The sequence below is a fragment of the Amphiura filiformis genome, chromosome 2 (assembly GCF_039555335.1).
Source record: "Amphiura filiformis chromosome 2, Afil_fr2py, whole genome shotgun sequence".
Classification (NCBI taxonomy): domain Eukaryota; kingdom Metazoa; phylum Echinodermata; class Ophiuroidea; order Amphilepidida; family Amphiuridae; genus Amphiura; species Amphiura filiformis.
Genome location: NC_092629.1, coordinates 16,726,551 through 16,747,707, shown reverse-complemented (window position 1 = coordinate 16,747,707; position 21,157 = coordinate 16,726,551). Strand labels below are relative to the sequence as shown.

Sequence of the window (21,157 nt, the reverse complement as noted above, 5' to 3'; positions counted from 1 at the left end):
CAGGGGCTCGAACCCGTGTTCCACTGCGCCTGAGGCAGATGCCGTATCAATTGCGCCACAGAGCTGTGTAACTTCCACAGACTTAAACTATATTATAATGCTATTCAAGATGCATGTATATAAATATACGCTCTACAAACGGTATACAGTCCAAAAAATTACTCTCTTACGGCATTTGTTCCATTAACTGAATATTTATCATATAGCAGGTGTTGGCTGACATTGTGCTTCACATTTAGTTCAGTTTTTGTCCGGGATAAATGACTACGGGACAAAATCGGACGGTATACACGTCTTTAAAAAGTAAAGAATTTTAATATAATATTACTTTCTTTTTATTTATACAAGCGTGTATATCGTTCGTTTTTGTCCCAAAGTCATTTTACCCCGGCCCAAAACTGAAATAAATGTGGAGCACAATGTCAGCCAACACCTGCTATATGATAAATATTCAGTTAATGAAACAAATGCCGTAAATGTGTGATTTGTTTGACTGTATACCGTTTGTAGAGCGTATATTTATATACGTGCATCTTGAATAGCATTATATTATAGTTTAAGCATGTTGAAGTAACACAGCTCTGTGGTTCAATGGATACGGCATCTGCCACAGGCGCATTGGAACACGGGTTCGAGCCCCTGAATATATTTAGATTTCTTTTCTTTTCTTTTTGTTATTATTTTACAATATCCTTCATCATATTATATTCATCATTATATTAATTTTGCCAATGTCCGTCCTTCTTTTTTCTGTATTTCTACCTTTATTTTACGGCACTGTACAAATATCACGAGTTGTTTGTCAAAATGGAAACTCGGATGGCTTTCAAAAACAGAGCATCGCGTGCCCACGGCCATGATGATTGAACTGAAAAAAGTTTGAAATTGCAATCACAATGCCTAATATGGCCATTATATACCATGAGAGATTTTTCAATTCAGAAAAAAATATTTGAACCGTTTTTTACGAAAAATGTGAATTTTAAGGTGTTACAATCCAAACCGGAAACAAGTTTCGTTCATTCAGGTTGCATGAGATATGATGTGCATATAAATGGTAAAAAAATGATGCTTTTATAGCACTTAGGAGAAAGTCATATTTTCAAATTACTGCAGATATACAGTTGTGTTGGTTGCGTAGGCCTATACAATTTAAACATTGAATATTGAAAAAGGATTTATTGATTATCGATAATCGATAATAATTGATTATCGATATTATTTTTGATTAATTTTAATTTTTGCATATTGAAACGAATATGGGGATTAATCCATGAAAATTTAGTGGCCATATGCTTAATGCTTTATATTTTATAAGCCAAAATATGAAATTAGATGCATTTTTGGAAGAATTATCATAGCTTTAAACTACGAAAATAATCGGCAATCATATAATATTCTTTTGACTTATCCCTTATTTCACAATATTTTTTATCAATATGAACTTTACATATTGATATGAATGTGAGGATTACTCCCTGAAAATTTGGTGGTCATACCTTTTATGGTTTTAGTTTATAAACCAAAATATGAAGTTAGATGCATATTTTGGACGAGTTATCATAGCTTTAAACTTCGAAAATAATCGGCAATTATATAACATTCTTTTGACTTATACCTTATTTCACAATATTTTTTGTCAATATTAATTCCATATATTGATATGCATGTGAGAATTATTTCCTGAAAATTTAGTGGCCATACCTTTAACGGTTTTTATTTTACAAGCCAAAATATGAAATTAGATGCATATTTTTGGAATTGATTCGGACAACCCAGGAAATTAATAGTTGGCACACCTGCACTAAACAATGGAAATGCGTGCCCTATTAAAATTGGGGAGGCGAGGGAAACATGCATGCAATATATGTGAAGTACAGACTCCCCTATATCGCACCCTTCACCACTCCCCATCATTCAATGTTGGAGGGTCTCACGGACCTGTTGACAACATGGCTTGGTCCAACATTGAATTGGGGGAGCGGGGGGCAGAGATATACCAAAAGACAGGCAAACTGTGCCAACCTTTTTTTCCTGGATTGTAGTACTATAGTACTGTGTAGTAGTCACCATTGCTCGCCATCAGTGCAGACTAAAATCATATGTCAGTAATTCCATTAAAACGCAAATGTTTCGCCCAAAACAGAGCTGCAACTTGTCTACAAAATCAAAGGCCTATACACGTTTATCTTTTGATCTATAAACATGATTAAAGGTTAGCTAGGCCTATTAAATTCCACCGTAAACAGTCAGCAATTGAGATTCACAGATATATCCGTTGATGCATGGTCAAAGCGGTTACAATTTGTTACTAGTATTTCGAAACACACAAACCGCACTAACGGGTGGGTAGTCTTAGGCCCAGCCGGCTGGTGCTCCTTGAGTAACGAGGAGCACAAGCCGTCTGGGGATTCGAGACTAACTTTCGCCGGTTCATTATTTACGAAATCGAGACCGTGCGTTACCATGGTTACATCTTTTGAAAGTTGATTTATAAAATAAAGCAATGTAAATTTACGGTACTTTTTACTTTAATTTGCTTACGTTTTTATTCATATCTGTCATCATTCATGCAAATAACGTACAGTAGGCCTAAATAAATTACAGAAAAATAAAATGCAAGTCTCTTGTTGATTCGATAGCCTACTTATTATAATAAATATTAAATAATTATTTAATATCCAGCTAATTGGTTATATAGTGGAAATCAGTCGAATGGAGCGATCTATGAACATTGTGATTTTATTTGCTTTTTTCGTGAGTATTTTGTCTACAATGGGTCTACGTTATTAGAACGTTTTTATAACGTTTTGGTCGAACTATTCTGCCATCAGATAACTCGATGTTTATCACAACGTTTTGGACACGTATATTTAACGTTTTAAAAAACCAAAACCAAATAAAAACCAATTCAAAACGTTTTGGAAACGTTTTGTGTTTGCTGGGAGGATCCAGTCAATTTGGCTAGATTCATACAGTAGCAATAAGTTCTTACACAATTTTCAAATGAAATTTGGCCCGAAGTGCATGAGTTAAATTTGACACAAGTGTGTGTTGCGTTGGACTAGAAAATTATGTGCGATTTATTTGACTATAGGAAACTAGTTGAATCAACTATGTGGGTAATTTGTTCATATTCTTTGAGAAGCTTCTTACGCACACGCTTAGATGGATTTTGATGAAATTATGTCGAATTGATCCAAAGGGTTAGAAAACAAGGGATGTTCATGGATTTGATGGACTTGATTATTGCAATGTACTGGCTGGATTTTCTTTACTAAATGTGTAAAATTTATCTGATTGTGTGATAAAGGTGTACAAAAGAGATGTGGGATTGTTAGATAAAGGTGTACAAAAGAGACGTACTTTGAACATTAATCACATTACATTTTTTTTCAAAGTTGTCATGTCTGAGTATGACATATATTTGATGCAGATGATATAGCATTCTTGTAATGCATTACCAGTATTGGGCTGTTCCAGATAATAATCAATCCCCCCCCTATAGAGGGCACTGGAATTCCATACTCTTTTTGTATGTATTCTGGTCTGGAATTCCATACTTTTTGCGGAGATTTGGTCTGGAATTCCAGATATTTTTTCCAAAACAAATTTGGAATTCCAGACTATTTTTCAAAAAAATCATTTGCCCTCTATAAGGGGGGGTCTTTAATTATCTGGAATAGCACATTGCCAGGCCTCTTGAGCACCAAGGTGTGACATATTAAAAGAAATCACCCAGTTAAGTTGGGCTAAAAAAAAAAAATCCGATTATTTGAGCAATTTTGCTTAATCAAGTAAGAAACCACTCAATTAGGCTAAATAAAGCATCCAGGTCAAAATATCTGATCCAAATTTGACAAAAACAAGACCAAAAATATTATACTAATATTTTGGAATTTCGTGATTTTTGTTCAAGATTAAGCTATGAATTTGCCAAATTCTGGTAAATTGGCCATTTTCCACCAACAAGACAGAAGGACCAAATCCCAAAACACACAGGCAATCAGTCCGGGGTCACTCCCATTGTGGCCTGTACACCATCGCGATAATCAAAAAATCACCCTAAACAAGGATTTAACCCTTGGCTAAAGCGATGCCCTGAACAGGTAACACGCACCTGTTTTCACACCCTAAACAGGGATTTTATTCCTTGCATCAAATTTCATACCCTACATTTCATTTTTGTGTATTAGCAATTGCAATTTTGCTACCCTTTTTTTCATGTTTTTGACACCCTATACACGCGTATCATGCCTACCCATAAAAAACTACCCTTTTTACACATTTTTTATTATCGCAGATGTGTACAGGCCACAATGGGAGTGAACCCCCGGTCAATCAATCATTGATCTCAAAAGGCAGAATGTCATGCACAGGGCAGACCAGCTCTGAAGAAACTCAGAAGAGAGCAAATGGGACACCCCATCCAATACTCTAGTAGATAAATTACAGGTCTGAAAATGCTACCCAAATTTGTTCCTCAACTCTGTATTCGTCATTCCACTATGAGCCCCCGCAGATAATTTTCGGAGTTGCAGCAAAAGATCTTTGAGTCACCCAAATTGCACAGGTAAACCATGAAGTTAGCATCACTCTGCATGACATTGATCAAGCTGCTTGAGGGAGGTTTTGCCTTCCATTATGTCTGTGTACACCTAGAAATTGGTCTCCGATTACCAAACCAGCAAGCCCTGTTTAACACTACATTGACTTTGGCTGGTTGAATGGTGCTTGCTTCTATTGGCAGCATACAGTGTTTGATGTCACAATGAGTCTGAATGAGATACACGTTTAGCAGAGCTCAGAGGATTTTCACTCCATTCAGACTGTTGGATTAGTTCTGGAGCTAGTGGAGGTGCCAATGGGGGCTTCAAGATTGAAGATTTGTGCTGCTTTCTGTGTGTCTGATTAGTCCATGCTGGAGCCATGCAGTGGTGGCACCAAGGGGGATTGTACATTTCCTCACCCTTTGGGCTAAAAATGCAACATTTTCAGATTTTCCCCAAGATTAACCATGCGTCCCCCTGAAAAAATCCAAAAAACCCAAAGTATGTTTTCAGTCTAAAAATGTGTTGTTACTTTTTGTTGTTTTTTAAGCTAATGTAACAAAAAAATTAGCATAACCAGAATAATCAGAAAAACTATTCTTTTTGTTGGAAACTACTGTGTATTTCTCAATTATTTATATTCAAATTCTCATCTCAAAATAAGACAGAAAAAAGACATTTCAATAGTTTCATTAATTGAATCTAACAGTAAAATGGAATTTATAGTACTTCTACAACTACCGCGAAAATAAAAACAAGCGACTATGTTCTTTAATGTATGTATAGGTCTATCCCCGGGGTCTATCCTGGGAGGTCTATGTAAGAAAACTCAAAATCATGAAATTAAAAACAACCAATATAGTTTTAATTGGCAAAGCGTGAAAAATTACACACACAAAAATAACAACTTTTACAGTATTGTGATACTTACTACACCTTGGTCACTATGGAAGATAAATGAGTAATATAAATCTGTTTACAGCGTGCAGATCACGATCTCTACAAACCTATATTGCATGAGCTCGCATTTAATAGTGATATTGGGCAATTTCATTTAAAATTCATACACCCCCTATGGAAGAAATGACCTTAATCTTCCACACAGGGAGTGTGAATTTCAAATGGGGTTACCTGAATCAGTGACTCCATTTGAAATCTTCATCCCCTGTGTGGGAGATTAAGGTCATGTCATCCATAGGGGGTGTATGGATTTCAACTGGAATAGCCCATTAAGAGATGGAAACTGATCAGGTCTTGACCAGAAAATGCCGGGATAATAACTTTTTATTTCGTGTTGTGAGTGTGAGCCATGCTCATACATTTCTGTTCAATGAAAGTGATCTCCATTACTGTAAGGACTGGTCAATATTTATATCAAGGATGGGGGAAATTAGGGACGGGCAACATGAAGTATTTTTCAAAGAAAAACTTTTGAATGTCAGGATTTTTTATTTTTGGGGATTGGCCAAAGTGAATTTCAGGCGGGCAAAATCAACAAAATTGCAGCAAAAATTAGGGAGATTTTCGTAATTTTGCATTTTTACTTGGGGCCAACTAGGGGGTAAGAGTTCTGACAGTCGTTGGACCGTGATAAGATGGGATGATACCACGGCAAATGTCAGTTGTGTCATTAAGACCATAAATCTAGCTGCGAATCTTACTGTGGTATAAATGCTCATGGTGTTGCCATGACAACTAGAGGATCTCAAAATTGAAAATGTGCTTTAGCTGATTGATATTTTTGCCATGGATACACTAGGAGCTCAACATTCTCATCTGTCAGTACACAGTTCTTTAACCCCAATATATTTTGTACATCATAAAATGACCTTTTTGAATAATTTGGGTATTAAAAACTCATACTCTACAACTAGAGGACAACTGTTACCTATGATTGTTGAATAGAGGTCACTGAGGTCACTAAACCAAGCCACTAAAATGAAACTATTTTGATTATGGATATACTAGTACATGAATGGGATGCAGAGGGGATATTTATATCCGTAAATGTCGGTTTTATTGCGTAATGGAGCTATAGATGGCAAAAATCTGTACTTAGTTACATGTTTTTGTGAAAGTACTGACAATAATTCTGGCAAGTGCAAATTGAAATTACAGAGTAGATGCCTCTTTCAGGTAAGCTTTATAACCCTCTGCTTGGCAATTCCTTGCTGATCCGCAGGTAAAGATAGACAGTTCTTATTTTATATACTTTACGATGGCCATTTGCAGGATATCATGACTATACGGTAGCATAGCCAGGTTTTCGGAACCAGTGGGCATAAACTTGTTAATGTACCGAAGGAAATATTTTTTCTTGACAGAAGTTTTGAATTGTTGACCCCACTTTTTTGGGGGTAAATGTGCACTTGTCAAAGTGCTCTTTGTCACAAATAGGACCATATTTTTTGTTCACTTCTGTGCAAAGTAAGCTAAAGAAGCTATTGGGAACACGGTGGCTGAGCGGAACAGGCTCCGACTCATAATCAGAATGTTGGGGGGGGGGGGTTTGAGCCCCTGCAACGTCATCGTGTTGTGCCCTTGAGTAAGGCACTTTATCTTGATTACTCCTCTCCACCCAGGTGTATAAATGGTTACCGGCATTCTTAAATGCTGGGAGGTAGCAGACTCGCTGTGGAGGTGTGGCAATCTTCCTACAGCAACATTTCACAGCGGAGTCTGGCCTAATTGCTAACAGAAGAGATATGGGCACTCCGTCCTGTAGGTTCATAAAAACAAACTACAGGTTCAACTCCTTTACCTTAAGGGGTGGGGTATAAACGTTTGGACAGTATTTATTGTGGGACATTAGAGCACATCAGACATATCGAATTGTATTCTGAATCGAAGAATAATTTTGAATTTTGAAATTAGCAATGTAATACACATTTTATGGCAAATGATTAAAATTGATATTTTTGATATTTGACAGTACTCGAAGTAAACTTTATAAATCTGATGATTTATACTTAAAGTGTATGTAGGTGGGACGAAAAGCCGACGATCAATTGAAAAATTTGACCTTTCGTATTGAAGATATGGATTTTTTTCCAAAAACACCCAAAAAAATTAGGTCTTTTTGGGAAACAAATCCATATCTTCAATATGAAAGGTCAAAATTTTCAATTGATCGTCGGCTTTTCCTTCCAGCTACATACACTTTAAGAATATATCATTAGATTTATATAATTTACTTCGAGGACTGTTATATATCAAAAATTTGAAAAAAATATCAAATTTTAATAATTTGTCATACAATTTGTATTATATCGTGAATTTCAAAAATGAAAATTATTTGATATCAGAAAGACATTCTTCAGTATTCAGAATGCAATTCGATATGTCTGATGTGCTCTCATGTCCCACAAAAATACTGTCGAAACAACTCAAAACGCTCATTCCAGATCCCTTAACCGTACCTTAAGCTAAAGAAAATCACCCTCAAATAAACTTTTCAAGAACCATTCCCTCCACTTTGGACAAGTAGGGCAGCAGGTGGAAACTTCAATGACAGTAAGAATCAGACATTGACTGTAGTCACTATTTTGTTCTGGTTATTGAGCTATTTCAGCTGAACTCCACACACACTCTATGGAAGACATGACATTAATCTCCTACACAGGGAGTGTGAATTGCAAATGGAATCACTATTCAGGTAGCCCCATTTGAAATTCACACTCCCTATGTGAAAGATTAAGAACAGATTTTCCATAGGGGGTGTATGGATTTCAACTGGAATAGCCTATTATGCCGAGGAAGAGAAATCTATGCAAGCAAGGGACATGATGGCATATTGGGCTATTCCAGAAATTAAAGGCACCCCCTAAAGAAGACATGGGATTCCCAAAAATTTTCACCATTTTTTTGCTCTGGGAATTCCCATGCTTGGGAATTCCCAAAAATGTTGGCAAAAATTTGCCTGTCTTCTTTAGGGACACTGGGAATTCCAGTCTTCTTTTTGGGGTACCATTAATTTCTGGAATAGCCCATTCCTGGCAAGATATTTTAGTTACAGGTGTATGAATAAGTGGCACAATGTGAAGGCTATAGTAATCTTACTGCGCTACAAAGAATAAATATAGCCTTGCAATAAAAAGGAATGAAATAAATCGTCCTTCTCCTTCTTTAAGACAGTAAACGGATCTAGTGGGTGTGATATGTCATGAAATGTTAGCAAATTAACAACATCTTCAAGTCAGGTGAAAAGAGCAGCTGCAATCTAGTAGGGCCTATGTTACTAATGTTGCCTCATTAATGCATTGATGACATGAAAGGTGTACACTGTTGCTTATAGTATTGTGTGCTCTCAGACTAAAATGGTGTTTAAATGAATCGTTATGTTGTAGAATGCCACTATTTGCCATAGAAGTAGTGATGTAATAGAATTAATCACTATAGCAATTAATGCTTTTTAATGTATTGGCTTACACTATAAGCAGGATGCACTCATCACCTGTGTATGTCTGCAATGATGATTGAATATGATGCCGCTCTTTCAAAGATAATAATCTTACAGGTGCGAGTGATCAGCATGATGTGAACAATCTGTAGAATAATGATCCAGGTTTTTATCCCTGTTGGTAATCTCTGAGCGTGTTTATAGTGGGAGCAGATGTGCGGTACATTTTCTATCCGGTCAGAAATTATCGGGATACTTGCCCACTATAAACACTAGCAGTATGTATGTAGGCCTACAGTCCCGGGCCTACAGTACATCGATATCCTTCTCAACCAAAGGATATTGTCGCCAGATATTTGCATTATAAACACACCAGTATAAATTGTGTATGGTATTACCGGAAGTAGGAGCTTTTTCATGATGCGTAGAATGCGAGCAAGACATTTGGAACGATTCTCACCACTGAAGAGTTATCAAAACAGAAGCTACATGCTTGCCGCCATAATCATATTGTTGAATGTGCTGTTAATAGCTCGCGCCACAATATTTACACATTCCCCGTGTGACCTTGGTAATTGCAAATGTACGATAATGTTAGTTGGTATATAATTTGTGCGGTAACTGTATCCCACCATAAACAGCAAGAGTATCTGGACATATACAAGGATTATCGTGTACGGTATACTCAAAATGCGGTATATTCACTATAAACACGCTGTATATGCAATAAAGAGGAATGGCGTAACATCTAGTGCAGGGCAATACATTCAAAAATAGTTTAAACTCATTGGTAATTAATCCTACTTCATGATGTTGGACATGCCAAATAAACATGACATACCAAATAACAATCAAAGCAACTTTATTCATTTTGACAAAGCAGCACATTTTTTTACAAACAATCGTTGATTGCTCCTGTAAAACGCAACCCATCAAAATTTTATGTCGGAAAAGTGTATATCCAGCAAATACAAAATATTTTACAGAAAACGGTTAAATGTCAGGTTATATAAAAGATATAAAAACGTTTTACTAACATTCTTCAAGATATATTTTTGATGCAAAACATTTTAAACAGAATGTTATCTATGTGTTGAAAAAATATTTTGCAAAAATGTTTGCCCAAAATGTTTTTCATGACTTTTAAATAACCTGACATTTTAATGTTATTAAAACGTTTGGAATAAACATTTTAAGAACATTAATTATATTTGCTGTGTATGCTGCAGGTGGAATTCAAAATTTCACTGGAAAGTTGAATATCATCCTTTTACTGTATCATTATTGTATATCTAGTAAAGTTTTTTTACTGCATAAGCCAATTTTTTGTGGAAATATATGTTCGTGATTTGAAGGAAAAGGAATATTTATCGATTTATTTATTTTACAGTTGTTCAATCCTGTCACACATACAATGCCTATTGAACATTTACATGATTTAGCAAATTTTTGATTTCACAGGTGTGACTGGATTCATAACATTTGTGAAAATAAAACCCTCACGAAAATAATCACTACTATTCAATTGAGTATATTCATAGCATAGGGCTATAATGAATTATGAATGAGAAATACCTGTAGTTATAAGCACGGAAGTGAAAATGAGCTATTCCAGTTGAATCCATACACCCCCTATGAAAGACATGACCTTAATCTCCCCCATAGGGAGTGAGAATTTCAAATTGGGGTTACCTGAATAGGTTACACCATTTGAAATCAACACCCCCTGTGTGGGAGATTAAGGTCATGTCTTCCATAGGGGTGTATGGATTCAACTGGAACAGCCTGATGTGAAAGTTGCATAGATGTTGTTGACACCTTTTTGACAAGAAATGTTAACTTAATCTGGATATAGTCTGAAAAAGCTTACGGGAATAAGCAAGGTTTATACTGACGAACCACGACAAAAAGATCACAACTGGAATATATTCTGAATAAGCTCATGGCAATATAAGCAAGGTTTATACTGCCGAACCATGACAAAAGGGCACCAGTGACATTTTTTGTTAAAATTGAGTTTTTACCTTCAATGACCTCGGGTTGTTGCTAGCTCAAACATCGGATGGTGCTTGTTAATCAGCCATGCTTTCTCCAAAAGTTTTAAAAAGTATTTGAAGTATAAACACCTTGTCAGTTCCTACATTTTTACTTGGGAAATTAGAGAAGATTTTTTAATCAGTCTGCTCTCAAACACATCCATAAATAAATAATTTGTGACGTGTCATGTCAAACGGAGACACTTTTGGGCAGGTTATCAATTTTGAGGTTTTTACATATTTTGCTCCATTACGCTTTCCCCCAATGAAATCGGACATTCCTAAGCGAAGATATTGAGTTTGTAAGTTATGGTATTATAAAATTTGAAATCGAGATATTGGCCTTTAAAAATATTATTGACAATGTTGAGAGTAGGAATTACCTTGAATAAAAATTCCTTTAAAAAAGGAATGGGGCGCCCAATGTGAGCTTGGACGTGATGGTGAATTCCATGGTGTGTAGATTTGGTATTATAATGATTTTTCTAGGGAAGAGTAGAAGATGATCAAATGCAAGAGAAATGTGTTTGATTGGGGAAGGTGTATGACAGGACCATTTTCGATGAAATAAATGGGAATGAAGCTTTTGTGTCAATTTGCGATTATGTGGGGTGGGGGATTTCTGTTTTTGGGACCTATTGTAGTGAGGATATTGCTTTGGATATTGAATATTGTTGAATTTCGTTATGCAGGGGTATATGATGAATAGTGCTTGGACGTGATATGGTGAATTCCATGGTGTGTAGATTTGGTATAAAAAATACAAGATGCCAGTTATATTCCGGTATGAAACTATTAGACAATATTTTAAACATTAATAACATCACAAATACGCAACAAACCCAAATTGTAAAAAAATCACCCGGGCAGATTTTTGGCTTCTCATTTACGATCCTGCCCAGAAGTGTCTCCTTTTGACATTATCGTTTTTATTATTGGGAGGCAGAGATTTTTTTAAATGTTTGTTAAGAGCTTGGTCACCCATGTCTGAACAGTTTCAAGTTTTGGTGGGACCTGCTGAGAGCACATCAGATACACCAAATTGCATTCTTACGGGGAATGACCTTCTGATATCTAATAATTTAGATTTTTGAAATTCGTGATATACAATATTACATTTAGATTTTTAGGTCTTTTTGGAAACTTCATGTATATCTTCAATAGGAAAGGTCAAAATTTTCTTATGATGGTTGGCTTTTCCTCCCAGCTACATACACTTAAGTACATATCATTAGATTTACAAAGTTTAATTTGAGGACTATTAAATGTCAAAAATATCAATTATTAATAATTTGCCATGAAATTTGTATTATATGCAAATTTCAAAAAATCTAAATTATTTGATATCAGAAGGACATTCCTCATATTTAAAATGCAATTTGATGTGTCTGATGTGCTCCCATGCCCCAAAGAAAAAATACAGTGCAAATGTGGGTGACCGAGCCCTTAATCAGTTTGCTCCATGTTAAGGGATCTAGAATGAGCATTTATTGCGTTTCGACAGTATTTTTTTGTGGGACATGAGAGCACCTCAGACCTATCGAATTGCATTCTGAATAAGAAGCATGTCTTTCTGATATCAAATAATTTTCATTTTTTGAAAATCACAATATAATACAAATTTTATGACAAATTCTAAAAATTTGATATTTTTCAAATTTTGATATATAACAGTCCTCGAAGTAAATTATATAAATCTAATGATATATTCTTAAAGTGTATGTAGCTGGGAGGAAAAGCCGACGGTCAATGGAAAATTTTGACATTTCATATTGAAGATATGGATTTTTTTCCCAAAAAGACCTAATTTATTTTGGTGTTTTGGAAAAAAAAATCCATATCTTCAATACGAAAGGTCAAAATTTTCAATTGATCGTCGGCTTTTCATTCCACCTACATACTCTTTAAGTATAAATCATCAGATTTATAAAGTTTACTTCGAGTACTGTTAAATATCAAAAATATCGATTTTAATGATTTGCCATAAAATGTGTATTACATTGCGAATTTCAAAAAATCAAAATTAATTGATATCAGAAGGACATTCTTCGTATTCAGAATGCAATTCGATATGTCTAATGTGCTTTAATGTCCCAAAATAAATACTGTCCAAACGTTCATACCCCAGCCCTTAAAGGCCCAAAATATTGTTTACAGATGGTCTGTAAAAGGGTTTTTTTTTCTTTTTTCACCAAAAGTGACCAGCATGCTAACATTCATGCATTCTCACTTGAGTCTACAACCTGCCAAGCACTAGAGGCACAATCTTACGCCTCAATTCTTGTTAACAACACTTTTGTTTGTATAACTCCTTTCTCAGATGCATAGTTCAAGTACATAGCAAATTGATGAGCTCTGTGATGCTGTAGCCACGTTATATTGGTAGATCTAACATTGGCGAACATGAACTTCATGATTTTGAGACACAGAAAAAAATTTCCTTTGAGCTTCATGTCAGACAATTTTTTTAATGGAATAATTCAAGATTTTTAATGAAAATAGTAAAAAAAAAATTTCAAATAAAAAATTATTTTGGTCGGAACGTTTGTGACAGTCTATCCAGTGCAACATGGGTTGATAGTGATGAAATGTACCTCAATGAACAGAGCACATCCGGATCTTGAAAACTATATTTCTTGACTATTGACCCAAGATTAGCCAGTCTATTCTGAAGAATGAAGAGAACCTACAATTCAAAATAATGGAAGTGTCATTTGATGAAATGTTGTAAAGGATTCTGGGAAGGGTAAGATATCTTCAGTGGAAACACAGCATTTGCAAGTATTTATCAAAACAGCTTCTGAATGTTATGGAGGAGAGCAGAAATAGAAAGAAATATATTGATGAAATACTGACAATTGTCTTTTATGTATTAATTTGCATGTACTGCAGATCGACTGCTCAGTGCCAGAAGTTGGTAAGTGCAATAGCTGCCATACGTAGCTGTCATGTGCAGATGAGTAAAATATATATGTAAATTACCAAATGTTCACAGGGCAGCTATTGCACTTAACCACTTTTGGCACTGAGCAGACGACATGTTCTGATAGAAAATAAAAGATACCAACCTCTACATCCGCCCAAAAAAGAAAGAAAATCCTGATTTAACATATATGCATAGAGATGGCGCAAATTGACTCTTGTCGGAGCATCTCACAAAGGGGACGCTTATTAAATCATTGAACGACCTGCTGGGGAGATCTAAATCAGAGTGATGTTTCTTTTGCGCTTATTAAATCATTGAACGACAGACGGGGGAGTTTTCAATCATTGCAATATATCTTTTGAAAATATTGGTAAGCCTTTGAGGATAATAAGGAAATCATGGCAATGCTCAGATTATGAAATGATGTATGTCGACATGATCTGATCCCAGCGATGAATTTATTATTATCAGTTTAAACATTATTATTGTTATTATGCTGATGCTACCAAAAATTGGTTATTTTCCCGCAAAATACATTGTATTAGTATAAAAATACCCAGTAGTTTGAAGAGTACCACCACGACAGGGAGCCGGTCGGCTCTCTTTCATGGCTTCAACAATCGTCTCTGTTGTGCCTCCAGCACTCCATCAGAGCTTTGCCACTTGGAATGGCTTACGGCTTTGCCGCTCTCCCCTCTCAGTAACGATCGTGAAGTATCTTTTACAAAGACTTCACCAACCACTCTCTTCTGCAGAGTTTGGAACTGTTATTTGGAACTTTTATCTTGGTATAGCCATGGAAAGAATAGAGCTATTTGCATCATAAGCACTAGCCACAAACAAGAGAACAGATAGCATTAACCCTGTGAATACCATCACCTGATTGGCTACAAGAAGTCTATGATTTATTGAGCCAATCAGCAACTTTGTAAGAATATGTTGTTCAGCTGAAGAGGGTTGAACCTTGATATTTTGAAGCAGTATTATAATTGGTTACTCAGGTTAATATATTGCATTATTAACCAATAAAAAACAGCGTAGGAGAGGCAGTCGTTCTTGGGGTTAAAAAGACCAGCTAACAAGGCAACATCCCTATCCCATTGTAATTACAAGTGCAAGCTCCCTTACCCAGAAAACAGTTAAGATGAAAATGTCACGGTATGTTTTATTTATGAAATTTTGGCATTAGGTATGCATACAAGGAAGGCACTGGGAGTAAGATTGTGTCGAAATGATCAAAGTTGCATGAAGATGAGAGAAACATAGCAGATCAGTGGTGATCTCTATGTACTCAGAGGTGTTCATGTTTGCCCGCTTTAAGGTTATACGGAGTGTTCAGTGAAAACAGCAAGATCATGTCAGCATAATCAAATTATAAAATAAGTTGTATAAAAAACATGGATATATAAATGGAAGATCAGTGGCGATCTCTATGAACTCAAATTAATGTGTTCTTGTTTGCCTGCTTTAAGGTTATACGGAGAGTTCAATGAAAAAACAGGGATTTTGTGTTAACATGATAAAGTAAGTTGTATGAAACACAGATATATACATGGCTGATCAGTGGAGATCTCTTAAATGTGATGCAATCAAGCAAAATCAGTCGAAACTCGGAAATATTGATTCTGAGATAGCCTTTTGTTTCCTTTTGTTTTGAAAACTCTTTAATTGCTCATATCTTTGGAACTGGTTGTTCAATTCAAATAGGGTTTTCAGCAAAATGTAGCTTTGTAAATTAATTTTACTCTCCTATAAGAAACTGAAAATTTACTTTTTCCAAGTTCCGACTGATATTGCTTGATCGCATCACAAATGTGTTCTTGTTTGCCCGCTTTAAGGTTATATGGGGAGTTTAATAAAAAACACAGAGAGATTGTGTCAAAATGATCAAAGTTGCATGAAGATGGAGCAATATGGCAGATCAGTGGTGATCTCTATGCACTGTTCTTGTTTTCCCACTTTAAGGTTATACAAAGAGTTTACACCTAGGTTCTATTATCAGTGCGGTATAGGACTTTTTATTTTTTTGGAGAAGAGCTGGTACTCTCTAAATGTAAAAGAGTGAAAAACCACTCTGAATTTCAGAGTGAATTTAAGTTAGCTCTAAAAGAGTGGGTGTTAGCTCTAAAAGAGTGAAAACATGCAGTACAGATAATTTCACTCGCGATTTCGAGTGAGCCTCACTCGCTCAAAAGTGGCGCAAAATCTCACTCTTTCTTGGAGTGAACTGTCAGCCAATCAGAAGCGCCGAAAATCGGCCGATGTTTGTTGAACTTGTGTAACAAAATGGCGAACAGTGTGTGAATGAATGGCTAAAAAAAGCGGGTTTGATGAAGAAATAGACAGCATACTCAATAGTGATTACATTTATGTGTAGGTCATAACTTTCGTAGCAAGTATACACTTGGTCTGGAGACAACGGCTGACAGTAAGCTTAAGTCATATATGTGAGCAGTTTGTTACCCGGCCCAGTGCGGTTTACATGTCATGCATATGTAAGCTTATGTGAGTTACGCGCATCACGCTTTCTCCATACTGTGACCGTAAACATGGTATTTGCCAAGTGTTATGTCCTACACCTAAGTGTACTCACCATTGAACAGTTTCACTATTAGCTTCACTAAATCCATAGTTTTTCATCATTCATCCCACACTGAAGTTCGACACTTTGTGTACATGTGCTTAAGCTTTAGACCAGTTCAATATTCCTAGACCGGGCCCTACCCTAACCTGGGGCATAGCCTCACAACAATTTAAAGCACATAGTAGCTGTTATGAACTGCTGTGATATTCTTGTATATAAAATAGGCCTAAATGAATAAATAAATAAATAAATGCTCTTTTCTGATTCACTCTTTTCGGAGTGAATTTTTCACTCTTTCTTGAGAGTGAGCTTCACTCTAAAAGAGTTGTCACTCAGATGGCTCTTTGAAAGAGTGAGATTTCACTCTTTTTGAGTGATTTTTCACTCTTTCACATTTAGAGAGTAGGGCAACTACTTGATTATATTTCTACATGTTCATACTACATACTCTGAAAGTTTTAGAAAATTAGCATGGGTCATTTTTTTTTATCACATTTTTGTTACTAAAATGGGGGTTAACAGATTTTGTGTCAACATGGTTATACATGGTAGATCAGCGGCGATCTCTATGTACTCTACTCTCTAAATGTGAAAGAGTGAAAAATCACTCAAAAAGAGTGAAATCTCACTCTTTCAAAGAGCCATCTGAGTGACAACTCTTTTAGAGTGAAGCTCACTCTCAAGAAAGAGTGAAAAAATTCACTCCGGAAAAGAGTGAATCAGAAAAGGGCATTTATTTATTTATTTATTCATTTAGGCCTATTTTATATAGACAAGAATATCACAGCAGTTCATAACAGCTACTATGTGCTTTAAATTGTTGTGAGGCTAGGCCCCAGGTTATGGTAGGGCCCGGTCTAGGAATATTGAACTGGTCTAAAGCTTAAGCACATACACAATGTGTCTAACTTCAGTGTGGGATGAATGATGAAAAACTATGGCTTAGTAAAGCTAATAGTCAAACTGTTCAATGGTGAGTACACTTAGGTGTAGGACATAACACTTGGCAAATACCATGTTTACGGTCACAGTCTGGAGAAGCGTGATGCGGCGTAACCTACATAATTAAGCTTACATCAGTGCGAACATGTAAACCGACACTAGGCCGATAACAAACTGCTCACATATGACTTAAGCTTACTGTCATTGTTGTCTCCAGACCAAGTGTATACTTGCTACTAGTTATGACCTACACATAAATGTAATCACTATTGAGTATGCTGTCTATTTCTTCATCAATCCGCTTTTCGCTTATTCATTCACACACTGTTCGCCATTTTGTTACACAAGTTCAACAAACATCGGCCGATTTTCGGCGCTCTGATTGGCTGACAGTTCACTCCAAGAAAGAGTGAGATTTTGCGCCACTTTTGAGCGAGTGAGGCTCACTCAAAATCGCGAGTGAAATTATGTGTACTGTTTTCACTCTTTTAGAGCTGAAACCCACTCTTTTAGAGCTAACTTAAATTCACTCTGAAATTCAGAGTGGTTTTTCACTCTTTTACATTTAGAGAGTAAGGCATTCTTGTTTGCTGCTTTAAGGTAATATGGAGAGTTGAATGAAAAAAAAAAACCAGAATTGTGTCAACATGTTCAAATTACATTCTATGAAAACAGAGCCAATATAGATCAGTGCTGATCTCTATGTACTGTAATGTGTTACTTTGTCCACTTTAATAAGCTTATATAGAAAAAAAAGAACGGAATAAAACCAGAGATATTGTGTCAAACTGATCAAAGTTGTATGATGACATGTTCAGAAGTGATATTGTGTTTGCCAGTTTTAGCCTATAACACAGAAAGTAAATTAGGGACAGAAAGGGAAGTAGAGTTAAGGATACACGGAGAGATCAATGAAAAAAGAGATATTGTGTCAAAATTATCAAAATTGTTTGAAGATGGAGAAGACAGTATAGTGGTGATTTGTACATGTTTTACAGAGTTTATATTTGCCAGCTTTAAGGTTATGTGCTTGTCAGTTCTAAGTTTCTGCCCCCTCTCACAATATGATCTTGGTCCTCTGACAATGATCCTAGCTACACTGTCTGTTTCTGTCTGGTTGTTGCATAGATGTGTGTGGTTGTTTGTTGGTGTGGGTGACTGCTGTCTGATAGAACAATTGGCTATTCCAGGTGAAATCCATACGCCCCTATGGAAGATGTGACCAATGTGACTGTTCAATGTCTTCCATCGGGGGTGTATGGATTTCAGATTGAATATCCTAATTATATTTGGAAGTGTGTATCTGTTGTAATCTCTTGCCATGTAAATAAAACAGAGAATTCCAGACACCTCCCCAGACTGTGAAATAATAGATATTGTACTCTGTGAATAATTGATATGACTTTTACACACACATGATTTGTCTGCAAGGTATGAGCTTAAGATTATTTGAGATTCCATCAATGCGTTGTGCTCCTGGAGCACAATAAATGTCCTCATCTCATAGTGGCACTATTCCTTATTATTTGTATGGTGTATTCTGTTAAACTATTGACAAAAAGAGTGACATTGTTCTGGCTTGAATTCAAGGAGGTGATGGTATAATAATAGGTGATGACCTTCTAATCAGTTGGTTGTGGAATAAAGCCCCTGTCCGATTTTACAATTTCTTTCATTTATGGACCTTTTCAAACTGAGTCATTCCGAAGTTTCAATGTGTAACAGACATCATAACTATGATGAACTTATGGATGAGAGAGGTACTTTTGCTAAGGATACATGTACTCAATGTGCAATCAAGCATGTGGTGGTATGTCTTGTGTAAGAGACTGACCCGTGGAACAGGTAATGCATATAATCGTCGTTCTGTAAAAAAAATTAACTGATGAAAATTGACGAACAATTGATCATTTCTTTCCATTTAATAGTATCTTATTGTGAAAAACCAAGTAGCTGAGGTGTTAGCTCAATATGCTAGGAAAATATTTAAACCGATGACCCCATGTTCACATTGGTTAAATAAGCTGTATTTTACCATGATTCATGACATTTCTTATCGCCAAATTGGGTACAATTTGACCCCCTAGCTTACTGAATAAATAGTGTGGTTTTCTGAACTTTTCCGATCTTGATATGAAATGATCTATTATATTTTTCTGAGAGATGGGAATTGAAAGGTAAAGTTCATCTGAAATAAAAGGGAATAATGATGAATAGCTGCCTTATGACAGTGAAGTAGTTGTGTACAAATATACTATTATGTAAATATGCCAAGATGTATGACTTCAGTGGAGCACCCTGCCATTCAATTAAGAATCTTGCATAAACTGATTTCCCGCTTTATATATTATGAGTGAACCCCTACCATACCCGGCGGCCATGATTAGCACATTAATATACAACACACCTTGTTGGAGGCATTCGTCAACTTCTCTCTTTTCTATTAATAAAGCAAAATAACGAAATCTAGCACCAATGTAATCTGTATAAGCTTATACAGTCATGTACATGTATTAATAAGAAAATATGTGTGATAAATGTGAGATGTGTGAATGTGTGATAGAAAATGTAGTTGAAGCTATCTCCCAGAGGGTCAACTCACGTCAAGGATGCCTGGGTTCAAAGATGTATTGAGTATATTTGCTGGGTTATGTGGTCATTCACCATGTTCAAAATGATCTCTTATTTTGAGTCTGGAAAGTGGTAATAACAAAATTATAGTCAGCATATGGTCAGGAATAGCCAGGCTATTACAAACAGATTCTCCCCCACCCGGGCCCCCCACCATACATGTAGAGGATGTGGGAAATCTGGGTTTTTACTATCCCACTGAAAAGTTGTTTTGAAATATTTTCTCAAAATATCAAGAGCTATCTTAAGAACCACTGAACCAATACTAAGCTTGTTTGTACTCATTTTAATGCATTTTTCATGCTGATTGCAAATATGGTCATGCAACTTCCGCACTTTTTAAAGAACTTGGTGTCTGTAGACAACGTACCCGTGTGGAGAGGGTTATCCAGACATTCAATTTCTATTTTTTTTCCATATCTCAGACCAGAATTCCAGATGAGTTGGCATTTATATACTACTCCTCTATGCCCTATCTGTATTTTTTTTTTCTTCTGATGGTGTGTGTGGGTGCATGTGAATACTATTGGGGCCGGTAATCCAACAAGGGACAAATTGCCTGTTTGGTAGGTCAAAAAATGGATGGAGGGGCTTTTGAACAACCTTTCAATATGGAAAACACATGCAAAATTTCTTTCTCACAGTCGCTTTGCATGTTGAGAAGGGCGTGGACAAGGATTTTTGAATATGTCAGATGCAAGCAATTTCTCTCAGACTAATTTGGTTTAAACATTACCTTTAAAAACTTCTGTTCTCATTTTACTCTATTTTGCAGGGTCCATATTCCAAGCTAACGCTACGACAGAATTTCTATCTTGGTGGTCACAGAAGTATAGGACTCATCTCATCTACCCTGGGAGTAGAGGCTGGTTTCAGTGGATGTGTGGAGAGACTCATTATTAATGATGAAGATTATGATATGCGGAAGGAGCCACTGGGCTTATCAATTGACGGCATTGATGTCGGTAAGGAAGATTTTGCTGTGTCTTTTTTTTCAATGTTTCTATAGATAGCCTATCCATGTTTTTTTCTATTGAATATGCTATCTTCAGTAGATAGCATGTTCATGTGATATGTATTGAATATGAT

The 21,157-nt window shown here is 36.0% G+C and overlaps 1 protein-coding gene across 1 annotated transcript in view; it reads left to right on the top strand.

Moving 5' to 3' along the window:
* The window catches only part of LOC140145947 (pikachurin-like), a 249,429-nt gene that overhangs the window by 213,222 nt on the left and 15,050 nt on the right, over positions 1-21,157 (top strand). Inside the window, 1 exon segment of the mRNA XM_072167684.1 lies at positions 20,844-21,033. Within this exon segment, the coding sequence (XP_072023785.1) occupies positions 20,844-21,033 (190 nt within the window).